This window comes from Polistes fuscatus, unplaced genomic scaffold (genome assembly GCF_010416935.1).
Source record: "Polistes fuscatus isolate 324 unplaced genomic scaffold, CU_Pfus_HIC Scaffold13, whole genome shotgun sequence".
NCBI lineage: Eukaryota > Metazoa > Arthropoda > Insecta > Hymenoptera > Vespidae > Polistes > Polistes fuscatus.
Window position 1 is genome coordinate 982,901 of NW_025113031.1, and position 24,455 is coordinate 1,007,355.

At 29.6% G+C, this 24,455-nt stretch overlaps 2 protein-coding genes across 3 annotated transcripts; both read right to left on the reverse strand.

Moving 5' to 3' along the window:
* Positions 1-330: 330 nt before the first annotated feature.
* On the reverse strand, positions 331-15,261 carry LOC122513696 (fatty acid synthase). Of its 2 annotated transcripts, none has more exons than XM_043630131.1 (10): positions 15,150-15,261; positions 9,722-9,939; positions 9,263-9,616; positions 5,574-8,734; positions 5,027-5,480; positions 4,564-4,927; positions 2,993-4,479; positions 1,955-2,892; positions 1,605-1,841; positions 331-1,513 (listed from the first exon to the last, which is right to left on the reverse strand). In XM_043630131.1, the coding sequence occupies exons 2-10, from the start codon at positions 9,828-9,830 to the stop codon at positions 1,412-1,414; spliced, it is 7,206 nt and encodes a 2,401-aa protein (XP_043486066.1). In that variant the 5' UTR covers positions 9,831-9,939; positions 15,150-15,261; the 3' UTR covers positions 331-1,411. The 2 variants fall into 2 exon arrangements, with proteins under 2 accessions (XP_043486066.1, XP_043486067.1); XM_043630132.1 differs by lacking the exon at positions 15,150-15,261 and adding an exon at positions 12,756-12,864.
* A 4,064-nt stretch (positions 15,262-19,325) lies between these two features.
* LOC122513923 (dynein regulatory complex protein 11) lies at positions 19,326-23,355 on the reverse strand (the record flags this gene model as incomplete). Its single annotated transcript, XM_043630457.1, has 10 exons — positions 22,852-23,355; positions 22,335-22,545; positions 21,908-22,185; positions 21,518-21,830; positions 21,084-21,368; positions 20,725-20,969; positions 20,152-20,439; positions 19,797-19,889; positions 19,551-19,668; positions 19,326-19,450 (listed from the first exon to the last, which is right to left on the reverse strand). Coding segments are annotated over exons 1-10 (2,460 nt in total), but the record flags the coding sequence as incomplete, so codon positions are not given.
* Between the last annotated feature and the right edge of the window lie 1,100 nt (positions 23,356-24,455).

The window sequence follows — 24,455 nt, forward strand, 5'->3', positions numbered from 1 at the left end:
AAAAAATATTATTCCTGTAGATATGCAATTTTGTTTACTCCACCGGTAATATCATTTACATTTATCGATAAAAAAAAATGCTGTCTATAAAATTCACTAATTATATTAACTAAAGAATTTTCATATTTCTTCTCTCAAAAATTGATAAAACAATGGTAAATTATTTATTGCATAAATTATGCGGTAGCGATTTTTGGTAGCAGAGAGTGGAGGAACGAGTATAGCATTCTCGGTTTAAGGATTTATAAGATAGTATACGTCCATGGTGTTTATGTGATTAGCGATCGTAAAAAAAAAATATAAAGAAAAATGTTAGCGCAAACAAAGACATACATTAAAAAAAAATATATTTCTAGCATATATTTTACAAATATCATATCTATCGTAACGCTCTTCAACAAGCATTTGTGTTAATTTTGTTCTATTTCCACGGTTTTATCGTGTGTGTGTGTATATATATATTTATATATATATATATTTATCAATTTTTATTCTACCAAAAAACATAACACGTGAATACCTTATATACTCTTTGTAAAAACAATTTAATTATGATATCTGCGTTATTTCTGTGCCTTTCATACATACCGATATTAGAAAAAAACAATTGAAGAGATAAACAACACAACAAATGATTATGAGATTATTATTATAATTATATAATAACAGAATAAATATAATGATAATATAACTATAAAACTTAACGATGGTTATTTTGTCCACCAATAACCAGCGGAAAGATTTTATAGTACTTGAGACTTCTCCAAAAAATACACGCTAGACATCGCATTATTCTTCTCATCATCTTTCTAGTATTATTTTCATGCTTATTATTATCACGAACTTATCAACTACTTATTTAAAGTAGTCCTTTGTGTTTTATTTTTATTTTTATCTTATTTTTTATTTTATACACAATTAATTTAAGTTATATTAATTATTAATAGCTTATATTTATATAAACTAAAGCTCTGTGCTTGGCACGTTGTTTTTTTGATAATTTATGTAATAAAAAAAACATACGTTTACCTCAAAATATTATCGTGATCCAAATCACCAAAGCAAAAGTTTATATTTCAATAAACGATATTACATATATAGACAGTTTTTCTTTACGACGAAGGAATGTTTGTACAAAAGGAACTTTCAAAACTTTGCATACGAGTCATTATTATCACTAAATTCTATAGGTATATATAAATACATGTATATGTATATACATATATATATATATAATCTTTCTTTCTTTCTCTCATTAGTGATACTTTTAATTAAACAGTATATCACGATACTTTACAGAACGTTAATATCTTTTTTAAACGACTTCATAGATATGCAATAAGATAAAGTATCAAATTTGGTATTGGTTAAAACAAAAAATTATTTTTCCTTTTTCATTTTAAAAATAATTTTATACTCGCAAAACGTTTGCTATTTTCTTACTACCTTCGCCAACTAAAATATCTCTATGATTACCTGGTAGTTCCTCGACTTTAACTTTTTGCCTACAAATCTGCAGAAGAAAAAAAACAAAAGTTAAAAATTGATATTTAAAAAAAAAAGACTTAAGAGTTATAATAAAATTTAAATGATATATTAATTACCTCTGAAAGATCATAATCGTAATTCAATGCTACAAAATTGTCTTTGGCTTTGAGTAATGTAATATCACCCTTAAATTTATCATTGGGTTGATAAACATTAGCGGCTCTTAATTTTTTGTAAAATAATATACCAGCGATTTTTAATTCCTCTGGTTTGAATGGCGTACTACCAATTACTTCTAACATTTTATTTAACGTCTGTTCTTCGGTTTCTGTGTCTTTTAAGATACTATATGCCTGTAAATATTATATTTCATATAAATAAAAATATATATATATTAAAAGTAATCATTATATGTATATGTATATATCAATTAACATTAAAAATTAGTAATTTTATTATATATTACCTGAAGATAATTGATATCCTTTCTAAATTGTTTCAAGAAGAATGCCAAAGCTTTTCGACAACCATCAAATAATTCATCTTTATTTATCTGATTACCTTGTTTTCCAATTTGTTGCGTATGCAAAGTAATAAATGCCGGTGAACCATCAAGAAGAGTTAAAACAGCTTTTTCACCAGCTTTTTCTAATTGTAATCCCATTTCGAAAGCTATACAGGCACCAAAGGAATATCCTGCTATATGGAATGGACCTTTTTTCTGTACCTGTTTCATGATCTTTATATAGAATTCAGCCAATTCCGATATGGAATTAAGCGGAGCATTTTGGGTACATTGAAATCCCCAAACAGGTCGATCTAATTGACCAGCTAAAGTTTTAAGAGGAGATATGATTCCTTCTATAGCATGAATCAAGAACAATGGTGTACCCTTTGAATTCTTAGTTTCTAATTCTACGAGAGATACTTTAGGTACAATTTCGGTTTCGTAATATTGGAATAGTAATTCGTCTGTTACATTTTCTGTCGTATTACTATTTGTAGTTGCTGCAGCAGCATCATTCGTATCTGTGTTATTATCGGATGACAATTCCAATAATTTATTGAACGTCAGTCCACGAATTTCTTGAGCTGACAGGACTAAATCGTAATTCCTTTCAAGAGTTTGTTTTATTTCAGTACCCATTAATGAATCCATTCCTAAATCAGCCAAAGTATTACTTGGATTTACTTTCTTGACATCTTTGATTCCTAGAATATTTCCAACAGCTTCGACGAGAGTAACTTGATTCGTATTATCAGTCGCTTTATGTTTTTCCGCTAAAACTAAAGACGATAGAACAGGATGGAATTGTTGAAGGAATACATCCAATGTTGCGAGACAACTGCTTATACGTTGTGGAAGAGTACCACCTATTTCTGTATCGTTATTTCCCATATTTTCTGTAAAACAAAAAATAACACATCACGTTAATATTATTTGTATAAACATATTTCACGTGTTAGAAATGTATTCAGATTTTTTAAAGAGATATGATCATACCTAAAATTAAACCAACGTCACCAATGGCACCCCATTGAATAGCCAAACCAGGTAAACCATTGGATTGTCTTTGTTCTACTATTCTCTCCATTGCTGAATTAGCAAGGCCATAATTAGTTTGTCCTAAATTACCTCTTCCACAAGATACCGATGAAAATGCAACAAAGTAATCCAAAGAAGGACAATGTTTTTTTGAAGCTAAGTCTAAATTCTTTGTGCCATCAATTTTAGGTAATGCAACATTTTTGAAATTGTTTTCATTAAGATTTTCGATGAGAGCATCGTTCAAGACAACAGCCAAGTTAAATATGCCACCAACAGGAGCTATCTTATTACATTCTTCAATTAATTTCTCTGCACCAGCTAATGTTGTAACATCGATTGTAGAAATGACAACATTTGCACCGGATTCACGCCAACGTCTAACGCACAATGCTTGATATCCGGTACGTATACCTGATCTTGACGTCAGAACAACATGCTTGGCACCTCGAGTTATCATCCAATTTGCAAGTTCTAATCCAAATCCACCAAGACCTCCAACAAGTATGTACGATTTGTCTGGATTCATGTATGTTCGAGGAATAGCTGCTACAGTCTTTGAGAATGGTTGTACGACCTTCTGTGGTTCTTCATCGCGAATCTTTAACAATACCTTGCCGATATGTTTACCAGTGGCCATATATCTAAATCCTTGTTCAATTTGTTGTTCCGAAAAGACTGTTGATTGGAGTGGCTTAACAGCTCCATTCTTAATTCCTTCGCTAACTAATTTTACTACCTCTCTTTTCTCTGGACAATTAGTTTCAAATAGCGCATCCAATAGTATACCATGGAACGTGGTGTTCTTTAAGAAAACAGACATTCCCAGAAAACTGTCATTTGCTAAATCAAATTTACCAATCTCAAGGAATCGGCCGTCCCTTGCAAGACATCTCACGCTAGCCTGTAACTTTTCTTCCGCCAATGAATTCAAAACAACGTCAACTCCGCGTCCATTAGTTTCAGTTAGAATCAGCTGTTCGAAACTGGTATCTCTTGAATTACCAATATTTTTATCGGTCAATTGTGGGAATGTCTTTTTTAAGAAAGTTCGTTTCTCTTCAGATCCTACTGTAGTGAATACTTTACATCCAGCGTGTAAAGCTATTGCAATACTTGCTTGACCAACTCCACCGGTACCGGCATGAATCAAAACGCTTTCACCTGGTCGTAATTTACCACGTACAAAGAGAGCATAATAGCTAGTTGCATAGACAACCGGAATAGTTGCTGCTTGTTCTAAGCTCCATTTATCGGGTACTTCCCACATAAATCCTGGATCTGCTAAAACGGTTGTTGCTAAACCTCGAGACGCTACCATTCCCATTACTCTTTGTCCTTTGGTATTTCTACCAGAAAATTCAAGACCCAAAATACAGTCTTGAGAGGCCATGTCACCTGGTAATGCATCTGGTGGTAACTTTCCAGTAGCTAACATGATGTCTCTATTATATACGAAAAAAAGTATATAATTAATTATTATTAAACAAGATGATTGAATAATTGAAAGATCTTGATTAGAAACTTACCTGAAATTCAACGGAGCATAATAAACGCTACACATTTCAGTGTCTGGATATTTTTCAGGTTGGTAATAACTCAAAGAGCTTTCGATCCATCTTAAACTAGTCAAGTCACCTCTAATCAAAGTATTAATGTAAGCATGCTCAACTTTCAGAGACGATGCGTCGTTCTGTTGCTCCAAACGTAAATGACGATAACTTCCCCAATGACGTCCCTTCGATACATTCGCTATTAATTGCTTGCTCAATTGGTCGGCATAATATTTTGTAGTTAAAGAAAATTTTGGTGCATTTTTATCTTGAATGAAAAAGTAACGAGCGTTTTTCCCACCACTCTCAAAACGAAGACAATTCATGAAACCGATCATTCCTATAAAACAAAACATTCATTGACAATAATTATAAAAAAACATAAGATATAATAGATTAAATAAATGAGATACATAATTAAATAATAAAATAAACTCACCAAATAATTCTTCGCCTTGACTAACGAAAAGTATCTCTTGACCTTCCGTTTCAGATTTATGCAATGCAGCTTTAACTTTTTCCAGCCAAGAGAAATTCTTTTCGTTAATTTGAATAATTATAGGTTCACCTTTCTGTTCGAGTTTTTTCAAAAGCACATAAACCTTTCCAGCGTTAATTTGTGTACTAACGATCGCTAATCCAGTACCTTCTAATAATTTTGCATCAAATTTTCCAGTCTCTTCCAGAATAATAAAACCTCCATTTTTCAACGATTTAGATAAGTTTTCTAAGACATTCAGAGATTTGTTACTAAGTACATCGGCTGCTATTACAAGATGTAAATCTTGTCCAGCAAGTGCATTGTTTACATCTATAGCTACAATCTTTATATCTGATTGATCCAAAGATGCAGCATAACTATCTGGAGAAGTGGTTAGCAGTTGTGATTCAATCTATGATAGAAAAACAATATTATATATTAATTTATACAATTTTGCTCGTTTTTATCAGATCAGTTTCAATAAATCGATTATTTTAATACTCACATTAATAATTCCAGGTTCGTTATACAAAATTTGTAACACCAATGATGACATTAAAGCTTCGGCTGCTCTTTCTCCAGCTACTTCAGCTATTTTTAGCTTAAAACTGAATACATTTTCGTGAACAATACCCAATAAAACTGTTAGAATATGTAACTTAGCTTTGTCGGGATCTTCAGAAAGGATTTGATAATTTTCATATGGTACAAAAGTATATCGTTCATGTTTGGGCTCTGGTTGAGCTTGTTGTCTCCTTGGCGCTAATGATGCTTTCATACCTCTCATTTCAATGCCACCCGACTTGATGCAAGAAATATTTGTGTAGTTATAAACTGGAAGACTTCTTCCTTCTTCTGGAAGTTTGTTCACTAATTTCAAATGAGCGGTAGGATTAATAGAAATATGTTGTATGCGTGTTGGAACGTATAATTCTTTGACACTTTTGCCAAGTATAGAAAATTGAAGCATAGTATCCATAAATGAAATCCAATCGTTATTCCAAGAAAGTTGTCCGTTTATTCCTCGATTGTCCGATATTTTGATACCTTGGAAAATTCCACTGTAATCGTAACCACGTAATCTGAGATCTTTGTAAACATCATTAGTATTTAATTCCATCAGGCCGGGTTCATCTTGAGTGGTAGGAGCTGGCAAGTTCAGTTGTTCCTTTTCTATGTTTTCTGGTACACGAATTTTGCCAGTAACCGCAACAGATCCACCTTCGCAAATCTCAAATTCACCGCTACCATCAAAAATGTTTATTAGGAATTTTACTGAGCCTTCTTTTGGAATGATTGTAGCACGTTGGAACTTTACATTTTCAAAAACTACTGGCATTTTTTCATAATCAGTACTGTTAAGTCTTGCGAATGTTTTCCATACAATAGTTAAATAACCAGTTGCAGGAAACAAAATTCTTCCATCAATCGTATGTCCACTGATATAAGCATCTGTTTCTTTGGATAAATCAATTTCAACGATACTTTCTCCACTACGAGCTGTATTAACAAAATTAGCTACACTCCATGCAGTTGAGTGATCCCATTTAATGAGGGAATTTAACATCGGTGTACCACGACCAACGGGATAGTTAATAAGCGGATATAATTTGGAAATTTTGGGCTGACCACCTGCGATATACAATTTCCCTATATTGCTTAAAAAGAAGTCTATATTATTTACGTAATCTTTTTTGTGAAGACCAATGCTTGTTACAGTTGGTGGTAATGATCTGCGTAGAATTGCTTGAAGCAAGCAATGAGGTGCAATTTCAATAACCATTGCATTTTCTGGTACATAAGCCAATACTTCTTGGAATAATACAGGCGATAAAAGATTGTTTACGTGATATGCTGCTGAACTAAGTTGTGCGAGTGGACCACCCCAAGCACTCTCAGGTATAGAACTCGAGATCCATCTGGCAGAACGTTGTTTTGGATTTGGAATAATTTTCTCAAGTGCTGTACGTAATTTGGGACCAGCCGATGCTATATATTTGCTATGGAAAGCAATGCCAGAACTATCAACAAATTTGGCGAAGATTTTTTGACTTTTCAATTCTTCTACAAATTTGAGAACAGAATTGGCTGGGCCAGAGACTGTTACGGAATCGGAAGCATTATGACAAACTGGCGAAATGTCAGGCGGGCAATGTTTTGCTGCTTCTTGCCAGCCGAGACCAACCGCAGCCATTCCTCCGGGTGGTAAATTGCATTCTAATATACATTTTCCTCTCCAATACGCTGCTAAGACTGTTTGTTCAGGTGTAAAAGTACCATCGGCATATGCACATCCTAATTCTCCAACAGAGTGTCCAATGATACCATCTGGATGTATATCTAATAACGTTAATAAATCAACAAGCGCTACTTGAATAGCAGCAATTGATACAAAAGAATTTAATACATTCTTAAAGGTCTCGTTTGTTCCATGTAGAATGAGATTGATCAGATCAACGCCTTCTGGTTTCAATGCTTCAGCGCAACGTAGCAAGCTACGTTGGAAGGTTTCAATGCAAAACAATTCTTTTCCCATACCAGCCCATTGCGAACCCATACCAGAAAATACAAACCATACAGGTCGTTTACCCGTATTATTATATTGACCGACATCGCGAATATTAGAATTTCCTAATATTTCAAATCCACGTGCAGAATGTCCAGAAATATTATCAGCGTGTATATCGTGTATTATTGAAATAAATTCATCATCCTGTTCGTATTGTTTAATTGTGTCTAACATAAAGTCAACAGCCTCTTCGGTACGGCCTGACGCAATTATAAGTTTAGGTAATTTAGTTTCCAATACTGGTGACAATTTTGGCTTTGGGTTACTACGTAAAACAATGTGTGCATTTGCTCCGCCAAAACCAAATGAGTTCAGTGCTACCAAACCACCTTTCCATGGCAATGGTTTGTCAACCACCTGCATCCTTCCATCCAACAATGCAGGTATGTTAGTATTAGGACTATTAAAATGTAAGTTAGGTGGAATAATACCACTTTCCATTGCAATAAGAATCTTTGCAATTGAACATAATCCACTGGCTGGTTCTGAGTGACCCATATTTGACTTAACCGATCCAATAAGCAAGGGTCCTTTTCTGTTCTTACAAAATATATCTGCAATCGAGTTAACTTCCTGTGGATCTCCAACTACCGTACCAGTTCCATGGGCTTCAACATAAGCAACATCGGCTGGATTAACGCCACATTCCAAATATACTTCTTGCATCAACTTATTCTGCATATCTCCATTAGGAAAAGTAATTCCTTGGATCTTATTGCCATCCACATTCGTTTTAGAATGAACAACAGTGGCATAAACTCTACGAGCATCCTTCGACTTTTGCAAAAATATAACCACAGCCGCTTCTGCCCTTACATAACCCTTTCCATCTGCATCAAAAGCCTTACACATACCATCCGGAGATAACATGTTTAATCTGTGAAATTGTAGTGAACTTGTTGGCTTCAAAAGTAAATTACAACCACCAACTATAGCTGAATCACATTCTCCAGATCTCATTGAAGCTATTGCTTGATGCATTGCGTATAGTGAAGATGAACAGGCTGTATCTACTGCGTAACTTGGTCCTTGGAAATCAAAGGTATATGAAATTCTGTTTGGAAACATTGCCCGGCAACATCCAGTCAACCCATATCCTGTTTAAATATATATATATGTAATATATTATTACATAATAGAGTAATCAAAAATCGTTAATAATTTATACAACATTATACGATAATGATATGTTTGTTTAAAAGGTAATTACTTAAAAGTTATAAAAGTTACATCTTAATATATATTAGATTGTCCCATAAGTTCCTTCCTTTTTTTTTTGATGCGAAATCAATAGACGATATTTTTTGTTTATGGTTGATTTACTGTATTATATATGAACCGTTCTACTCTATTACCTTCTTACTTTCTCAGGAAGCCTCATTATGCTAATAAACCTGCATGTCTACAAACATAGCGTGGTGCGGAAAGAATTTATGGGACAATCTAATATATGTAGACAGACAAACAAATGACTAACAGAACAGTAGTTTTCAAAGATACAGGAAGAGATAAAATAACTGCAATATTGTTGTAGAATATAACGGATAACTGCAAGCATTTATGTAGAATAATATTGCAGATACAATTTATAGTTCGTCAAGATGAATTAGATGCGTATAACATACCATTGACCATCTCTGGATCTCTCGTCCAAAATTCATCAGATTCCGATGAAGAAACACCTATGAATACACCAGTTCTTGTGCCCCTTATTGAAACAGGATTGATGCCAGCATCGATAATAGCTTCATGGGTTATTTCTAAGAGCATTCGAAGTTGTGGATCCATTACGTGAGCTTGCTTAGCATGTACGCCAAAGAAAGTGGCATCGAAATATTCGAGATTCTTAAGTTTACCACTTCTAGTTGGTAAACCGTATAGACCGGAGGGCCAACGACGTTCATCGTCTGTGACCAAATCGATTCCATCGAATAATTTTTCTTTAAATTCTTCTATATTTGACGATTCTGGTAGACGACCTATCAAAATTATTTTCATTAATTACAAATATGATAATTTAAAAAAAAAAAGGAAAAAAAAAACAAATTAAACAATTAATGTTCTTACAAATAATTTGAATTTACCTGAGAAACCACTTATGACAATATCCTCGTTGAGATTATGGGAAACACCATTCGAAACGATTGGCTCTCGTACGATAGGACTGTTTACACCTTCGAATCGAGCAGGCATCTTTGTAATTTTTATTTTGTTCCTTTCGTTTAACTATACAAACTTTCAGAGGAGTCTTCAAATGTTTCTGGATAATTTATTGAACCGTGATAGCCTAGTGGACAATAAGCTGGAAATTAAAACACACATTTTTATTTGTATTTTATATTTTATATAAAAATAATAGTAACAAATTTTTTGTTTTTGTTTTTGTGCTTAGAGTTGAAATATAAAAATGTAAAAAAAGATATTAATATCTGTATGGATGAAAATGAATAAATAAAACTATTTTACATGGTTGTGTAAATGAATATAAAGTGTTCCGAACGAACACTATTTTACATAAAATTATACATTTTTTTTTTTAAATAGAAGTCTGCTTTGTATATACATGCAAGAAAATAATGACGTATGCATATGTATAAGGCACATAGGCACATATACATATTACATGATAGTGCTTGCTATTCCTAGGACATAATATTTGACTATATAAATACTCAACATTATTTCTGCAAATTCCTCTTAATATAGCAACTTACAATCTTTGTAAAAGATAAAAAGATAAATACATATTATACATTTATTTCTATTAATATAGGAAAGAAGAAACAAATATTCATAAAAAGAGAATACAAAAATAAATCATGATGTTCTTGTGCTATTTCTTGAAATTATAAAATATTCTAAGCAATAATCGTATGATCGATCAGCAGACACATTAAATCATAAGAAATGAAAAATAAGATTTAATCGATAAATAGTAAATGCGTAAGTTATCGTTGCGTTGCACGTGTAAGTGGATAGATAAGTCAAGTTCATGGCCATTAGTATCATGAGAAGTTCGTCTTTTATCAGCACAGAACTTTCTATTTTTCAAATTGAAAATAGCAAGCTTAAACAAGTAAAAAATAAGTTTCTTTTCTTGTGATAAATATTATTGACTACTGTCGACATTTTGTCGTTTTTATAACAATAAAAAGAACAATTATTTGCATTTATTTTTCTCTCTTTTTTTTTATATTTAACATTAAATTTACGGACTGAACCAATTTGATTCATTACAAAAATTTGTTTACCATATATATATAACTTAAATATTATTTTTTAAAAACATTTTAAATTTAGAACATTTTAAAAACATTTTTAATTAGGTTTTTAGTTACTTAATGAAATATACGTAAATATTAATTCCTCCCGTTTACTCAATCCTCCGTTAAAACAATGTTTATAACTCATTAGAAAAATAATGAACAAAATATCCGTAAATCTAGTATTAATTACATTATCACAGATATGTATATTTCCATTTTCTTGGCAATATTAAACATTTCAATTACAAAAATCAAAAGCACTGCAAATTTTGATTAATCATTGTCAGCAAATATTCAACTTAAAGGCTGCAAACGATGTATATAAAACATATGATTAATATTACCGAATATTTCGAATAAAAATAATAAAATTATTTTAAAATACTCTTTTCTTTTGTTTTTAATGAATAAAATATAAAGTTTAATCCGTTCATTCCCCATTTTTGTTCTCTTTCATATTCTTTACTCGGCAAATGAAAAATTTGTATTGAAAGTTTGTTGTATTGAAAGTAACAATTATATATATACACATAATTACAAAATTATGATAAGTTTTAAAAAAAAAAAAAAATAATTTATCCACGTCACGATTTTTTTTAACGACAATTATGATACTGCTATCTATATAATTACTAATTATAAGTAAAGGATGACGCACGTACTTTAAAGAAATTCCACTTAAGTATCGTAAGTGAAGCAATAAATTATTTCATATTTTCAAAGGTCTTTCGTTGAAAGATAGTAAATGTTAATTGTAACATTTGAAACATCACGAGCATCGGAGACAAGTCGTGACCTATTCGACCACTTGAATTCTAATTTACGCTTATGGACTTCTAATATTTCTTTTGATAACGCATAATGACGATAATAATGATATATTAATTTAACATTCAATTAATATAAATTCAATATAATAAAAAAAAAAAATCAGAAAAATATATTGTTTTTATTAATATTCTTAACATTTCATTTTTAAAACTGACATTTAAAACGACGGATACAAAGTTGTAATTGCTAGGATTGAAAGTCAAATAATATTCTTTATTTTTGCTTTACGAAAATTCCAAAAATATAATAAAAATCATTTGTCACGTTTTAATATGAATATTATAATGATATGACAGAAAAGTAAAATTTCAATTTACAACGAAGGTTGATCTAATATGAGATTATTGTTAAGGTTAACCACATAAGATATTATACATTGACAACCGGTAACGATAATCCTCGTTTTCATATAATCGTGCACGCATAACACATGCATAAGTGTATACCAGTGCCAAACAAAAATAATATACCAATACTAATATAATTATTAAACGCACAATTTTTCTTTCCTATGATTACCTATAAATTTATTCAAAGTATATACATGATTCTTTTGATTTGATTTTTTCATCGTCCAATATCTACTATTGGGTCTAAATTAGACTCGTATTTGTATAATGCAGTGCACACGCTGTGCGTTGCACTCACATTTTTCTCTGGATAAATTATAATTACTTCGTATGAAACAAAAATAATTCTTCCTTTCGGTTAACTAAACAATTATAAGACCAAAATAAATCAGTAGAAACGAGGGACAAAGATGCTTGATTCGAGCAAATTGCATTTTTCGTCGCGGAAATACATCGAAGAATAAATTACAAAATAAAAACAAATGAAAACCAAGACGAATTATACGTTGACAGGTAATATTTTACAATGAAAAAAACTTTACAAGAAACATTAAAAAAGGTGTTTACAATTAGTAAAAAGATAAGACAAGTAAAGAAATATATCAGCCATGACAAATTCGTACATTCCATTTTCGGAGAAACGTGCTTTATTTCTTAATAGTATTGATAACCTTTTGACTACTTTTCTCCATCCAAAATGATCAACCTTACTTCTGATCCTTTTATATTCGAAAACAATGCTTATGTTCAATCTTCAGCTGCACTTTAGCAATGTGATAACAGAGTAGATAATATGATACCTGAGAATCAAGAGACAGCGCACGTTTCAACTTGTTAATCGGACACGTCATTGAGATATATAAATTTTCAACAAACGAACACTGCAAGATGCAGTTTCCTTACAATATATTCTTCAAACCCCATTGACTTTTCGAACATTTATAATGCATATTATAATATTATTGCATAAGGATTTAATCTTTAACAATTCGTGTATTTTTTGTATCACTGCCTGCTTGCCTACCAGCAATTTCGTCACATGGCATATTTTTAATTTTTTTTTTTTTTTTCCAATGTTTTTTCCAATGTTTTTTTCAACGAAAAAAATGTATAGATTAAAAGAGACCAAAATAAAAACAAAAAATTAACTCTCTCTCTCTCTCTCTTTCTATCATCGAATAATTTATTCAAATCGAAATCAAAAAGCAATCACAAAACTACGACGTAAATGTAAGGAAAACATTCGACATTCTGAATAACTATTATTGACACTCATTTAAAAACTTCTTTAAATGATGACATGCGCGAATCACATTCATACTTGGATATTTGGTGTTAATTGAGTACACAAGCGTTCGAGAAAATGGCATAAGAAAAATCTTCGAAAATGTGCATAGATCGGAAGGAAATGCGCGAATCATTTGAATGAACTTTAATCTCTTAATTTTTTTTTCTTTTTTTTTTCTTTTTCTTTTTCTTTTTCCGCGGAGTAAATTTTTGATTAATGTTCTTTGCAATGATCGATACTTTTTATTAATGCTACGTGAAGTTAATTACTTTTTGTTTTCTTATTCTTTTTATAAATAATATATAATAAAAATAATTGAATAAAAAGTATAAATAAATCCCGAAACTAAAGAATGCCTTCAATTGGTGGATTACAGTACACAAAGTTACAAAAAAACAAAATATATATATATAATAAAGATTATAAAAATATTTAAAATGTTTAATAATCTTTGAAAGAGAAATGTACGTCCGGCATAACGCTGAGATTATCACTGCCAATGAAGCATGATACTCCTAAGTATCAGGTCTGACCTCTTATAGGCTTGATTTATGGATGTTTTTTTTCTTGTCTCTTTCATTTGAATATCACGTAACATATTAGAAAAAAATTAAAAAAGAAAAAAGAAAAAGAAAAATAGAGAGAAAAATTTCATAATACAAAACAAGTTTGAAATTCTAAATTTATACATACATGATATTTCCTGTACATTTACATATATTATTTTTGCGAATTGACAAATAGATATTTTGAAAGAGCAGGTGACCCCATAAGTTAGTAAAAAAACAAAGGTATCACCGAACATTGTATAGTTTTTAATTTACGCTCTAGCGAGTATTTCATCTAATCATTCATCTTTATCAGCTAATCAATTTATTACTAGTTTGTCATTTTTATAGATTGTATTAGAGTTATCTGTAGTAATTATATTTTTATCTCTCTCTCTCTTTCTCTCATTTCGTTAATATTTTGTCTCTGAAAAGAAGTCCTTCTTTGGAAAAAGTATCATTTTTCATCGTGACAAATATGTATTTATAAAATACATAGTTGTATATGTTTGAAAATTAAAGTCAAATGCACTAAAGTGTAGTGGTATCGATCGAGTAACCCAACACTTGGTCGTATCCCTCCACGAAAAGAAAAAATAGAGCATATTTAATTCCTTACTTTCTGAATTATTATAATAATATATTTTATCGAATGACTTTTACGTATAAGTATATTTAAATATATATATATACACCCGATTTAATGATATATAATAAAGAAAGCAATAAAATCGAGAACAAATACTATATATTCTATCTATAGATACATAACAGGTTAAAGAGAACAATGGCGGACATGAATGTAGGGAAACTTCCTTCTTTGTGTTTACATATATTGTCAAAAGGTCAATAAAAAATTATAAGATAAATAACGAAAAAAAAAGCCGATTTAAATAAGTAAATTAAAAAAGAAAAATATAAGAGCATCTTTTTGGTAAAATTTAATAATGACTGCATATATTATATATATATATGTAAATATAGATATATTTGTTGGTAAAATGCAGGGACGATCGATCGGTCCTCCCTTCTCTAATGTGGCGACTCTTCGCAAGGCGCGAATTCGCTATACTTCTAACCATCTTCTTCTAATCGATGAAGAAACTTTCTTACAGAGATCAACAATTTAACGAAATATTATACTGATTTAAACAATATTATTTTCATGAGATAAAATAATAATATGAAAGTTCAAATAAATAAGAATTTTTAGGTAAAGAAAAACTCACCTGACACGAGTAAGACGTAATATCCTCTCTGTTACGTTCCTCCTCTTCTCTTCTCTCTCTCTCTTTCTCTCTTGCTTGCTCGCTCGCTCGCTCGCTCGCTAGTTCTTTTTTTCTATCGTTCAATGGCTGTCTTTTTTCTTATTCGTATGCTTACTAATCGAAATTTTGATTAAAATATATGCACACACGAAATAGCATGAAGCTATGACGATAACACGGAAAATACGACGCGAAAAAGTTCCTCCTCTTTGACGACACTGACCAACACGTGTTACCACCGGCTCGTCGAAGAGGACTGGTTGGCGTCCGGCTCGCGAGCATCTCGTTATTATTGAATTAGGCCGGCCCCGTGGTCTGACATCAGACCATGTGGCACCGGCCAATAGGAGCGCATCTTTTCCTAGCGCATGCGTATTATTTATTTTGTCGGTGCTTCTCGCCGTGCCGGCAGGATCGACTGTTGTTCCTTCCAATCCCTTTAACGTTATTCTTCTCTTATCTCTTCTAAGTGATTCATGTTTTTCCACGATTCTTCTACGAAAAATAGTTTGTAAATAGACGAGATGGATGATGCGCGTTAGACCAATTACGAATTAATATTCATTTTAATTTCATTTCTCGTCTCGATCTCCAATCATTTGGATAGAAATTAATCTTACGTTAAAAATGTTGCTTCGATAATTATTAGAAATTTTTTTTTAAATTTTAAACATGTCTATCATCGTTTATAATGAATACGTAATTTTTATTATATGTACGTTTAAATATAAACGATGACTTCTCTTTTGTAAACATCGTTCGGTAATCACGTGTTTGAATTATTGATCTTTTTTAGGTATTTCATTGCATATACAATTATTTATATATTATTTTTATATGCACAAATATATTATATATTTATAGATTGCATATGTATTTATTTATTTATTTTTATATTTTCTTTGATGGATCGAACTAATCTTCCCATTGTTTTATGAGAAACTATCAAAGTAATCTTATTGTCAATTATGATTGTCAGAAGAAATTCATTTAGAATCGATAATAGTAGTTAGATTAGATAAGAAAAATAGCATTATTCTGAATCATTCTATATAATAGAACCGAATTATTATCGTTGTAACAAGAAATTTGAATAAAAGAATAGATAACTAACCTAAGTAATGATATTATTCTAAATATTGTCACGAATTTCGTGTCGCCGTCTGACGGTATTGTTTTACATTAGCGAATATATACGAGCTATGAAAAAACATTTATTATCGTTAGTTATTAGACCACAAAATCTACTAATTATTATTAATATCATTTAATGATGTTTATTGGGGATTAGGATAATTGACACGTAATTAGAATTTCATTAAAATTTCATTAAAATTCTAATCCATGTAAATTAAAAAACAATTATATCACGCACGTAAATGTTACTAATTGAATATTTATATATATTACCGATCAGTAAATTGAAAAAAATATATAAATATTGATTAATTTTTTTAGTTAAAATATGAGCTATATAACATTTAAATATTTTGCATTATTGATAAGATTGAAATGACGTAGCTACTTACAAGAATTAATTTATTAAAAACGTTTAACTATAATTTGATCGTAATAATATTTACTTCGTTCATTTTTATGAATGACAATTTATCTTTGATTGATTAATAAATGTATGTTAATATATGTGTATTTGTATCAAACGAATTTTCGTACTAAGTATTGAATATTTTTTTTCTATTTTTTTTACATTATTAAGAGTTTAGCTTAAACTTAAAGTACAAAATTACAAAATAAACTAACAAACATTAGGAAACATAGATGTCATCCGCTGACTTATCTTTGAATTTGTCTTTCAAAATCGTTCTCCAATCTACTTAACGATTGTTCGATTCATGCATAATTTATTGAATGAAAATCGTGAAGGTCACCGGAAAGGATATTCAATTCCTGAAAAGTTTATCGATTGTTTCCTTCACCTCGATCACGTTATGTTTCATACTTTTGAGTCAGATATTCTTATCACATTGTATATATATATATTTATATATGTATATATATGTATATAGATGTATGTATAAACACATATAACAAGGTCTAAGCTGATCTGACGTGATAAGAAAAAGAAATAACATTTTTTCCTATTTTTTATTTCTATAATTTTTATTTTCTATCGAGATAACCCCAAGTAGATTGGTATAATCTGATTAGAGATCAAAGTCGTGTGATTTGAATTTTTTCCAATCTCTCCTTCCTCTCTTTCCTGGATATATTAATTATATAGCTAATGTAAAAAAAAAAAAGAAATATAAGTTCCCATGAACGTTACCACTTTAAAACATAACGAAAGAAATGGCATAACCTCGCTCTTAACAAGACCTTTGTGTTACATCCAAAGCATCTTGCCTAACTCCATAAAGGCGATCTTACCAACTATACCGTATTCGAATGACGATGGTACTATACTTACATGAACAAACAAAAGTCGAGCTTAGCTTACAATTAGATTCAAATTAAGATGAAAAATTATATATATATATATTTCCAAATTGATTAAATGACAATATTTGTTTTTCATTTTTTAACTTTACTACGTATATCCAAGAGTTACGTCGAAAAGTAATTCATAACCCATTCATTATCTTTTTTTTGTTTTTTTTTCAGATAAAATGACAGTAAAAATACTAATAATTCATTATATTACCATATATTTACATGTATCGATGTTTAACAAATTTTTATTTCACAGTAATTTTGTTTATCCTTTAACCTTCAAGTCAAAAGAACTATATATTCCTTTTTTTTAAATGATCATATATCTACACATATCAATGTTGAGAAAAAAATTGAAATATTTTCATTTCGTAGTGATTTTATTAGTTGTTTATTGTTTATCATTTAACCTTGTAATGCATATACGTAACGTCAAAAGATTTACATTCGTTTTTTTAAATTATCATATAATTACACCTATCAATGTTGAAAAAAATTGAAATATTTTCAATTCGTAGTGATTTTATTAGTTTTTTATCGTTTATCGTTTAAACTTTTAATGCATATACGTAACGTCAAAAGATTTACATTAGTTTTTTTAAATGATCATATAATTACTCGTATCAATGTTGAAAAGTTGAAAAAATCAATGTTGAAATATTTTCATTTCGTAGTAATTTAGTTTATCGTTTAATCTTTTAATCGAAAGTAATCCTATTCGTTTTAATTTCGTAATTTAAAAAGTATAAAAATTTTCCGATAGTTTTGAATGCACGTAAAGAAGAAATATCTTTATTTAGAAATAAATATATATATACGTAAATTTTCAAAATGAAAATAATCTTAGAAGAATATCAAAGAAAAACGGAATAATAATAATAAACTTTTAACTAATTTTCTATTACATAATGAAAAAGATAATTTGTTTTACAATCAACGACGTAATTACTTTTGAAAATAATTATTTTTGTTTTCGTTTTTTCTTAAAAGAAAAACTATAAAAAACCACTTATTATTTCATTGTCAAAGAAACTTAATTCATACTTTACGTTTATGCGTTATGTTTTTATCAGTCTTTCATATTTCTTCTTGTTATCATAGGTCGATTACGGGCCATCGTTAATCGTCGTGTCAAACGCGTGCTTTAAAATGTTCCTCTTCTATTTTTAATCAAATGTAACGAACGTAATATGTAATATTGATCATAAAATATGACCATTGAAACAATAATCATGGTGCGAACACTTAATCATTGCGTGAGAAAGATACACGAGTAGAGTATTTTTTTATCGATGCTCTAATTTCGATCATAATTTCTTTCCCTTTCTTTTTTATATTCTTCAATTTTTAATCACAATCAATACAAATACTCTCTCGGTTGTACATTATACACATACATTACATTATACATTACATTAGGATTACGTAAATCATCATCGGAATTATTTTGTTTATCAAGAGTTCATTGATAACAGGAAAGTTTGCATGTATTATGTAATAAGAAATGGTATCGTTTAAAAATGAAAATATTCGTTTGACAAAACTAACGACGACATTTTCACAATGTAAAAATATTTCACAATGTTAAAGTGCTAATTTAGAAAAATATATTTTCATAATTATTTGTCATATTTTTTTTTCTATTTTTTTTTTCCTCATATAATTATATTTTATTAAATTTTATTCTTTTTGTTTTCGCGTTCCATTTTTTCCTTTCTTTTTCATGGATTCGTTAGCTTCATCGAGCCTTTCACGTTCCAATTCCAAAGCTCTTTGTTTTCTTCGACAAGTTGGCGTTTTCGAGAACCATGCTGTAATTAATGATATTTAATGAAACGAAAGAAAAGAAAAGAAAAGAAGTAAAAAATATTCGCGTTCAATGCGTATAGATACAGAAAAAAATATTTTTACATAAAAATGTGTCTTCTTCTTCGCGATAAACGGGATCTTTGGTACTAATGGCGTTAATTAATTCTGCATGTGTTAACGGCTGTGTTCTTAATTGTACCATTCGTTTCGTCGTCATAACCTGTAATATATAAATAATCTTTTTTCAATTATATTAATTAATTAAATAAAAAAGTCACGAGAGAGAGAGAGAGAGAGAGAGAGAGAGAGAAAATCTTGTAATTAAAATTAATCCAATTACGTAAATACCTCATTAACGGCATCCAATATCGTACCAATAGTAAATCCGTCACAGATTTTATTCATTGCTGATATATCGAATTGTCTGCTTATTCCGGAATACTGTGTATTAGAAAATATATAATAAATATAAATAATAATACAAATATATATTTTGTTGTTGTTGTCGAAAAGCTTAGATAAGTGGAAATAATTTTGCACATTTGTAATTGGCACGAATTTTTGCGGTCAACCGAAAAGAATATACTGTTTTCTATGATGTTTGTTAAAGAAATTCGCGTCGATTTGACGATATTTTTATGTTATTTCGATATTATAAATTGGCGAGAACAAATTTAATATTATTTATATGTTTAATTCTTGCCTTGTATAATAAATTTCTCCAGACAAGTGACATACTACCATAATCTGGTCTGGGAAGGTATATTATTTTGTCATAAGTTTGATATAATAATTTTTGATCGGCATCCCAAGGTGAACTTGTCGTTCCAATTAGTATAACTTTATCTTCATTAGTGATACTTTTGATCAACTTAGGTAAATCTTTCTTGAGACGTTTCGGATCAGTTTTGTCAGTTTTTGGTGGTTTTTTAACGAATGGTTTTTCAGCATTATCCATAAAAATGATCGATGGTTGTAATAATCGTGATACCTTGAAAAACAATAATAAAAAAAAAAAGAATATTATTAATCATCGCGTCTTCTATATTTTGGTCTTTTTAAAGTCGATTAATCAAATATGTAAATTCACGAATAATAAATAACGTACTAATTTAGACACAAACAATAATTAATTTTATACTGAGATATCAACCGATGAATAATAATTTCATGTGAGGACGAGTGTTCGTTGCAGTAAAGGAAAAAATATTAAAAAATATGTACGTGAACGATCCTCTTAGAAATAGTAACCTAATTAAGACAAATGTTAATCTACCTTGGATATCAAATGGACCAACATAATCAATCCAGTTTTTCCAGGATACTTCCCAACAATATTAGAAGGTGTAATATCGAAAAGAGTAGCACCTAATTCAGTACAAATAGCGTTTACCAACATTTTCTTCCCGCTTCCACGAGGTCCTGCTATTAGAACTGATCTTACGAGAGGTGTTAATTCTCTGAAAATACTGTTGCCTAAAGGAAGAATACAATACTCTTTGATTAATTGTTTGATGTCACCTAAAAATAATTACATTTGTACAATTACACAATTGTAAGTATAAACAGAATAAAAAATTCTGATTAACTTGATTCCCCACTGTACATTGTTTTTGTATTTAAAAAAATATTTACCTAACGTTGGTAAAGTATCTTTATCATTCTGAAGAAGTTCATAATTAGCATAAGACTTCTCGACTTTAAATTCAGCCAATGGAGTTTCTCGATAGAGTTTAATAATTCCTTGAGTGAGTAATTCTTCGAAAAGGGATTCTGTTGTTCTATCCGGTGTCAAATCCTTTTCTTTTTTCTTTTTATTCTTTTTTCCACTACGACGAACACGTTTTTGCGTTTTCTTACCACGTTTACTTTTAATACCCTTATCTCTGTCCAAAGCTGCTTGGAGAGCTTCTATATCATCTAATTGTTATAATTATTCTTAAACATGGTTTATAAAAGCAAGCTTGTATTATTTATTATAGAACTACTTTATTAAAAATTTGTCCTGGCGATCTATTAAATCAAGAAATTATTGGTTCTCTTATGTTAGATCAAAAAATAAAATATACCTCTCAATTTTTGATCCACTCCAATTCTAATTTCTTCTTTTATTTCTTCAGTTTTATCAGCTTCTATCATATCTTTGTAAGGTTCCTGCATAGGATTCATAGACTCGTCTTTGTTTTTCCATACTTTTTGATACTCTTCTTGTAAATTAACCAATTCTGGAAGAAAATTCGAAGGTATAGATTTAAAGTAACTCAGTTCGGTTTCATCTTCCGATTTTTCAGGCTCGCTGCTTTTTTTCGTTTTGGATTTTTTCGATTTTCTCGATTCCTTCGAAGATATTCCAGTTGATTTACTTATCGTACTTTCTGTTCCCTTTAAAAATATATATATATGTATAAATATGTGTATAAATTTACATATATAAATATTAAAAATGTACGTATATACACCTGTCTACTGAAAATAAATCTGGAACCACCACTTTCGACAGATGGTAAATCCGGAATTTTGCCGGTCTGTTGAAAGTAATCATTTATCCAGTTTCGAATTTCGCTTCTAATATTTTCTTCCATTACGCCACTCCTTTCTTTGCGAATTCTTTCCGTAATCTCGTTTATCAATTTTTCATAGATTTCTCGAAATTTTATCTGCTTTTCATGACGACAATCTATAATTTTTTCTGCTTGCCGAATATTTTCCATCGTTATTTCGTTAGGCGGGAGCATACCTACAAAATTACGCGTGTATTTTTCGTATAAAATTGTCTCGAGTTACTGGTTTGCCCGAACAAAATTGTATTCGTTTAAAAGAAGAATAATTCTCAAATCAAGGATTTAGAATAAAAGAAAGAAACAACAGAAAACAAAAATATGAAACCTATCAGCAGCATTTCGTCTAATCGTCTTTTTCGGATCCAACGTCGAGTTCTATAACCTTTCCAAATTTTTTGAATTTTTATCGCAGCAGCTTCAATTTTTTCCTGATCTATTTCCTCTGCCTCTTGCTTAACCATTGATTTTTCTTTCATTTGTCGTATTTCCTTCATAAATTGGAATCTTATTCGTCCTTGTCTTGCTCTTTCCTGAGCCTACACAATCATTTTATTTTTATAATATAAATAATTTGTAAATAAATTTTAATATTTTCTATTTTTAATTAGACATATTGAAGAGAAAGTTTAAAACCAATATTGATAAAATTTGAAGTTCCACCCTTTCCACCCCTTCCACCCCTCCTATCACAGCTTTCCCTTTTTTCGTTTTATTTTTATTTTCTCGAGAAATTATTAATATAAAAAGCATACGTTATCATGTAAATATGTTATTATAACGAATAATAAATAAAATTAAAATATAAAAGTGATATTTTTTTAAAAGAAACTTTCTTATTCTACCTGAATTAATCTCACAGCTTCTAATTCGCTCATCGTTTTGGATACAACAATTTCGTCCAAAAAACCAACATTTCTCAAAGTATTTTCTATGAATTCTCGTCTATCGTCTATTTCCTTTTGACGTTCTCTCGTAAAGTATCTCGGTATTCGAATTTCAACATCTTCTGGAGTAACGCTGTATTTAATTAATATATCATCGTAGTAACTATGTTCAGAAAGATCAACGTTTACCAATTCATGTTTCAATTCTAAAACTCTTCCTATCACTGAGTCCAATAATTTCTTAAGTAGGATACGTTTTTGTGGTTGAATTATTTGATCGTAACACTCTTCTAACTTGTTGCAAACAATGATGTATTTAACATACAATTCCGAAACAATTTGATGTGCTTTATTTCGATCTTTTTGTGGTTTTGAATTTTGCACACACGAATCCGCGCGTATTAATTCATCCAATGTATTTTGTGTCTCTTTCCAAAGTTCGTTGTACGTTGCATTCGACATTATTTCTTCTTTTTTTACTCTTATTATTTTCACAAATCTTTCGATACTTCTAATTAAATCTAACTAACGCGAGGTTTCTCTGATTAAAGACTTGACATTACAATTAATACTTCGAAAGGAAAATACATACAGTTTTATTTGCCTTAGAGATTGTTTGATCGTTAAAAGCATTATGATTCATTCGCGTGTCCAATTGCGTCATTTTTTGAATTTCGCGCGTAACAATTAAAGTTGACCCACGTGTGTCTTATATTTTACTTATATTCTTATTAATTTTTTTTTTTACAGGAATATTTATTTATATATATATTATTTGATCAATGTAAATATTATTTAGTAATATTAACAATAATATTTGAAAAAAATTATAATATAGGCAAGCCAAACTGCAATGTTTTAGCCAACTACATTATAGTTTCTTTATACGTGCTTACAGGTGAAACTGAAAATAACTAAAATAAATTAGAATAAATTTTACTAAATGCAAACAACGTCATTAACTAATGCATATATAATTAATAGACAATTACATAATTTGTCTAATTAAAATTTTAAATGAAAAATGAAGAATTAAAGTGCAGCAAATGATCAGAAAAATGCATTGAATTAAATGAATATTTGTAATTTAAATTTAATGGCTATTTTCTTATCATGCATACAAAGAAAATCTTTCGTAAATAAAAGGTATTCAATATATAATTCTAATTATCAAGTTGAAATAAGAGCTTTGGCTTTAAAAAAAAAATTATAGATACACATTTTTCTTTTATCTATAATTTAAAAATATTGATAACAATATTTAGAAAAATTCTATTATTTCGTAAACTCTTGAGAATAATATTATTTTCTTTCAAAGATTTTTGTCGAGTATTATTTCAAAATTTAATATTGAATAGACTACATTTGGAGTTGAGTTTTTTTTATTACAATATCAAAAATAAAAATAATAATATGATATTATTATCTTTGTTTCAGATATATTTAATTATATTTTTGTAATATATTTTATGATTATTATAGATCTTAAAAATTTCTTAAATGGTAAAAAAATAAAATCTTTTTATATTATAGCGGAATCAAAATAGATCTAAAATTGCCAA

What these genes read in the sequence shown, in the direction of transcription:
- LOC122513696 (XM_043630131.1), bottom strand. Translation starts at nt 9,830, where the DNA reads ATGCCTGCTCGATTCGAAGGTGTAAACAGTCCTATCGTACGAGAGCCA. An exon ending in AGATCCAGAGATGGTCAATG is followed by an intron (nt 8,735 to 9,262) that starts GTATGTTATACG and finishes ATATTTAAACAG; the next exon opens with GATATGGGTTGACTGGATGT. An exon ending in ACGATTATGATCTTTCAGAG is followed by an intron (nt 1,514 to 1,604) that starts GTAATTAATATA and finishes TTTCTTCTGCAG; the next exon opens with ATTTGTAGGCAAAAAGTTAA.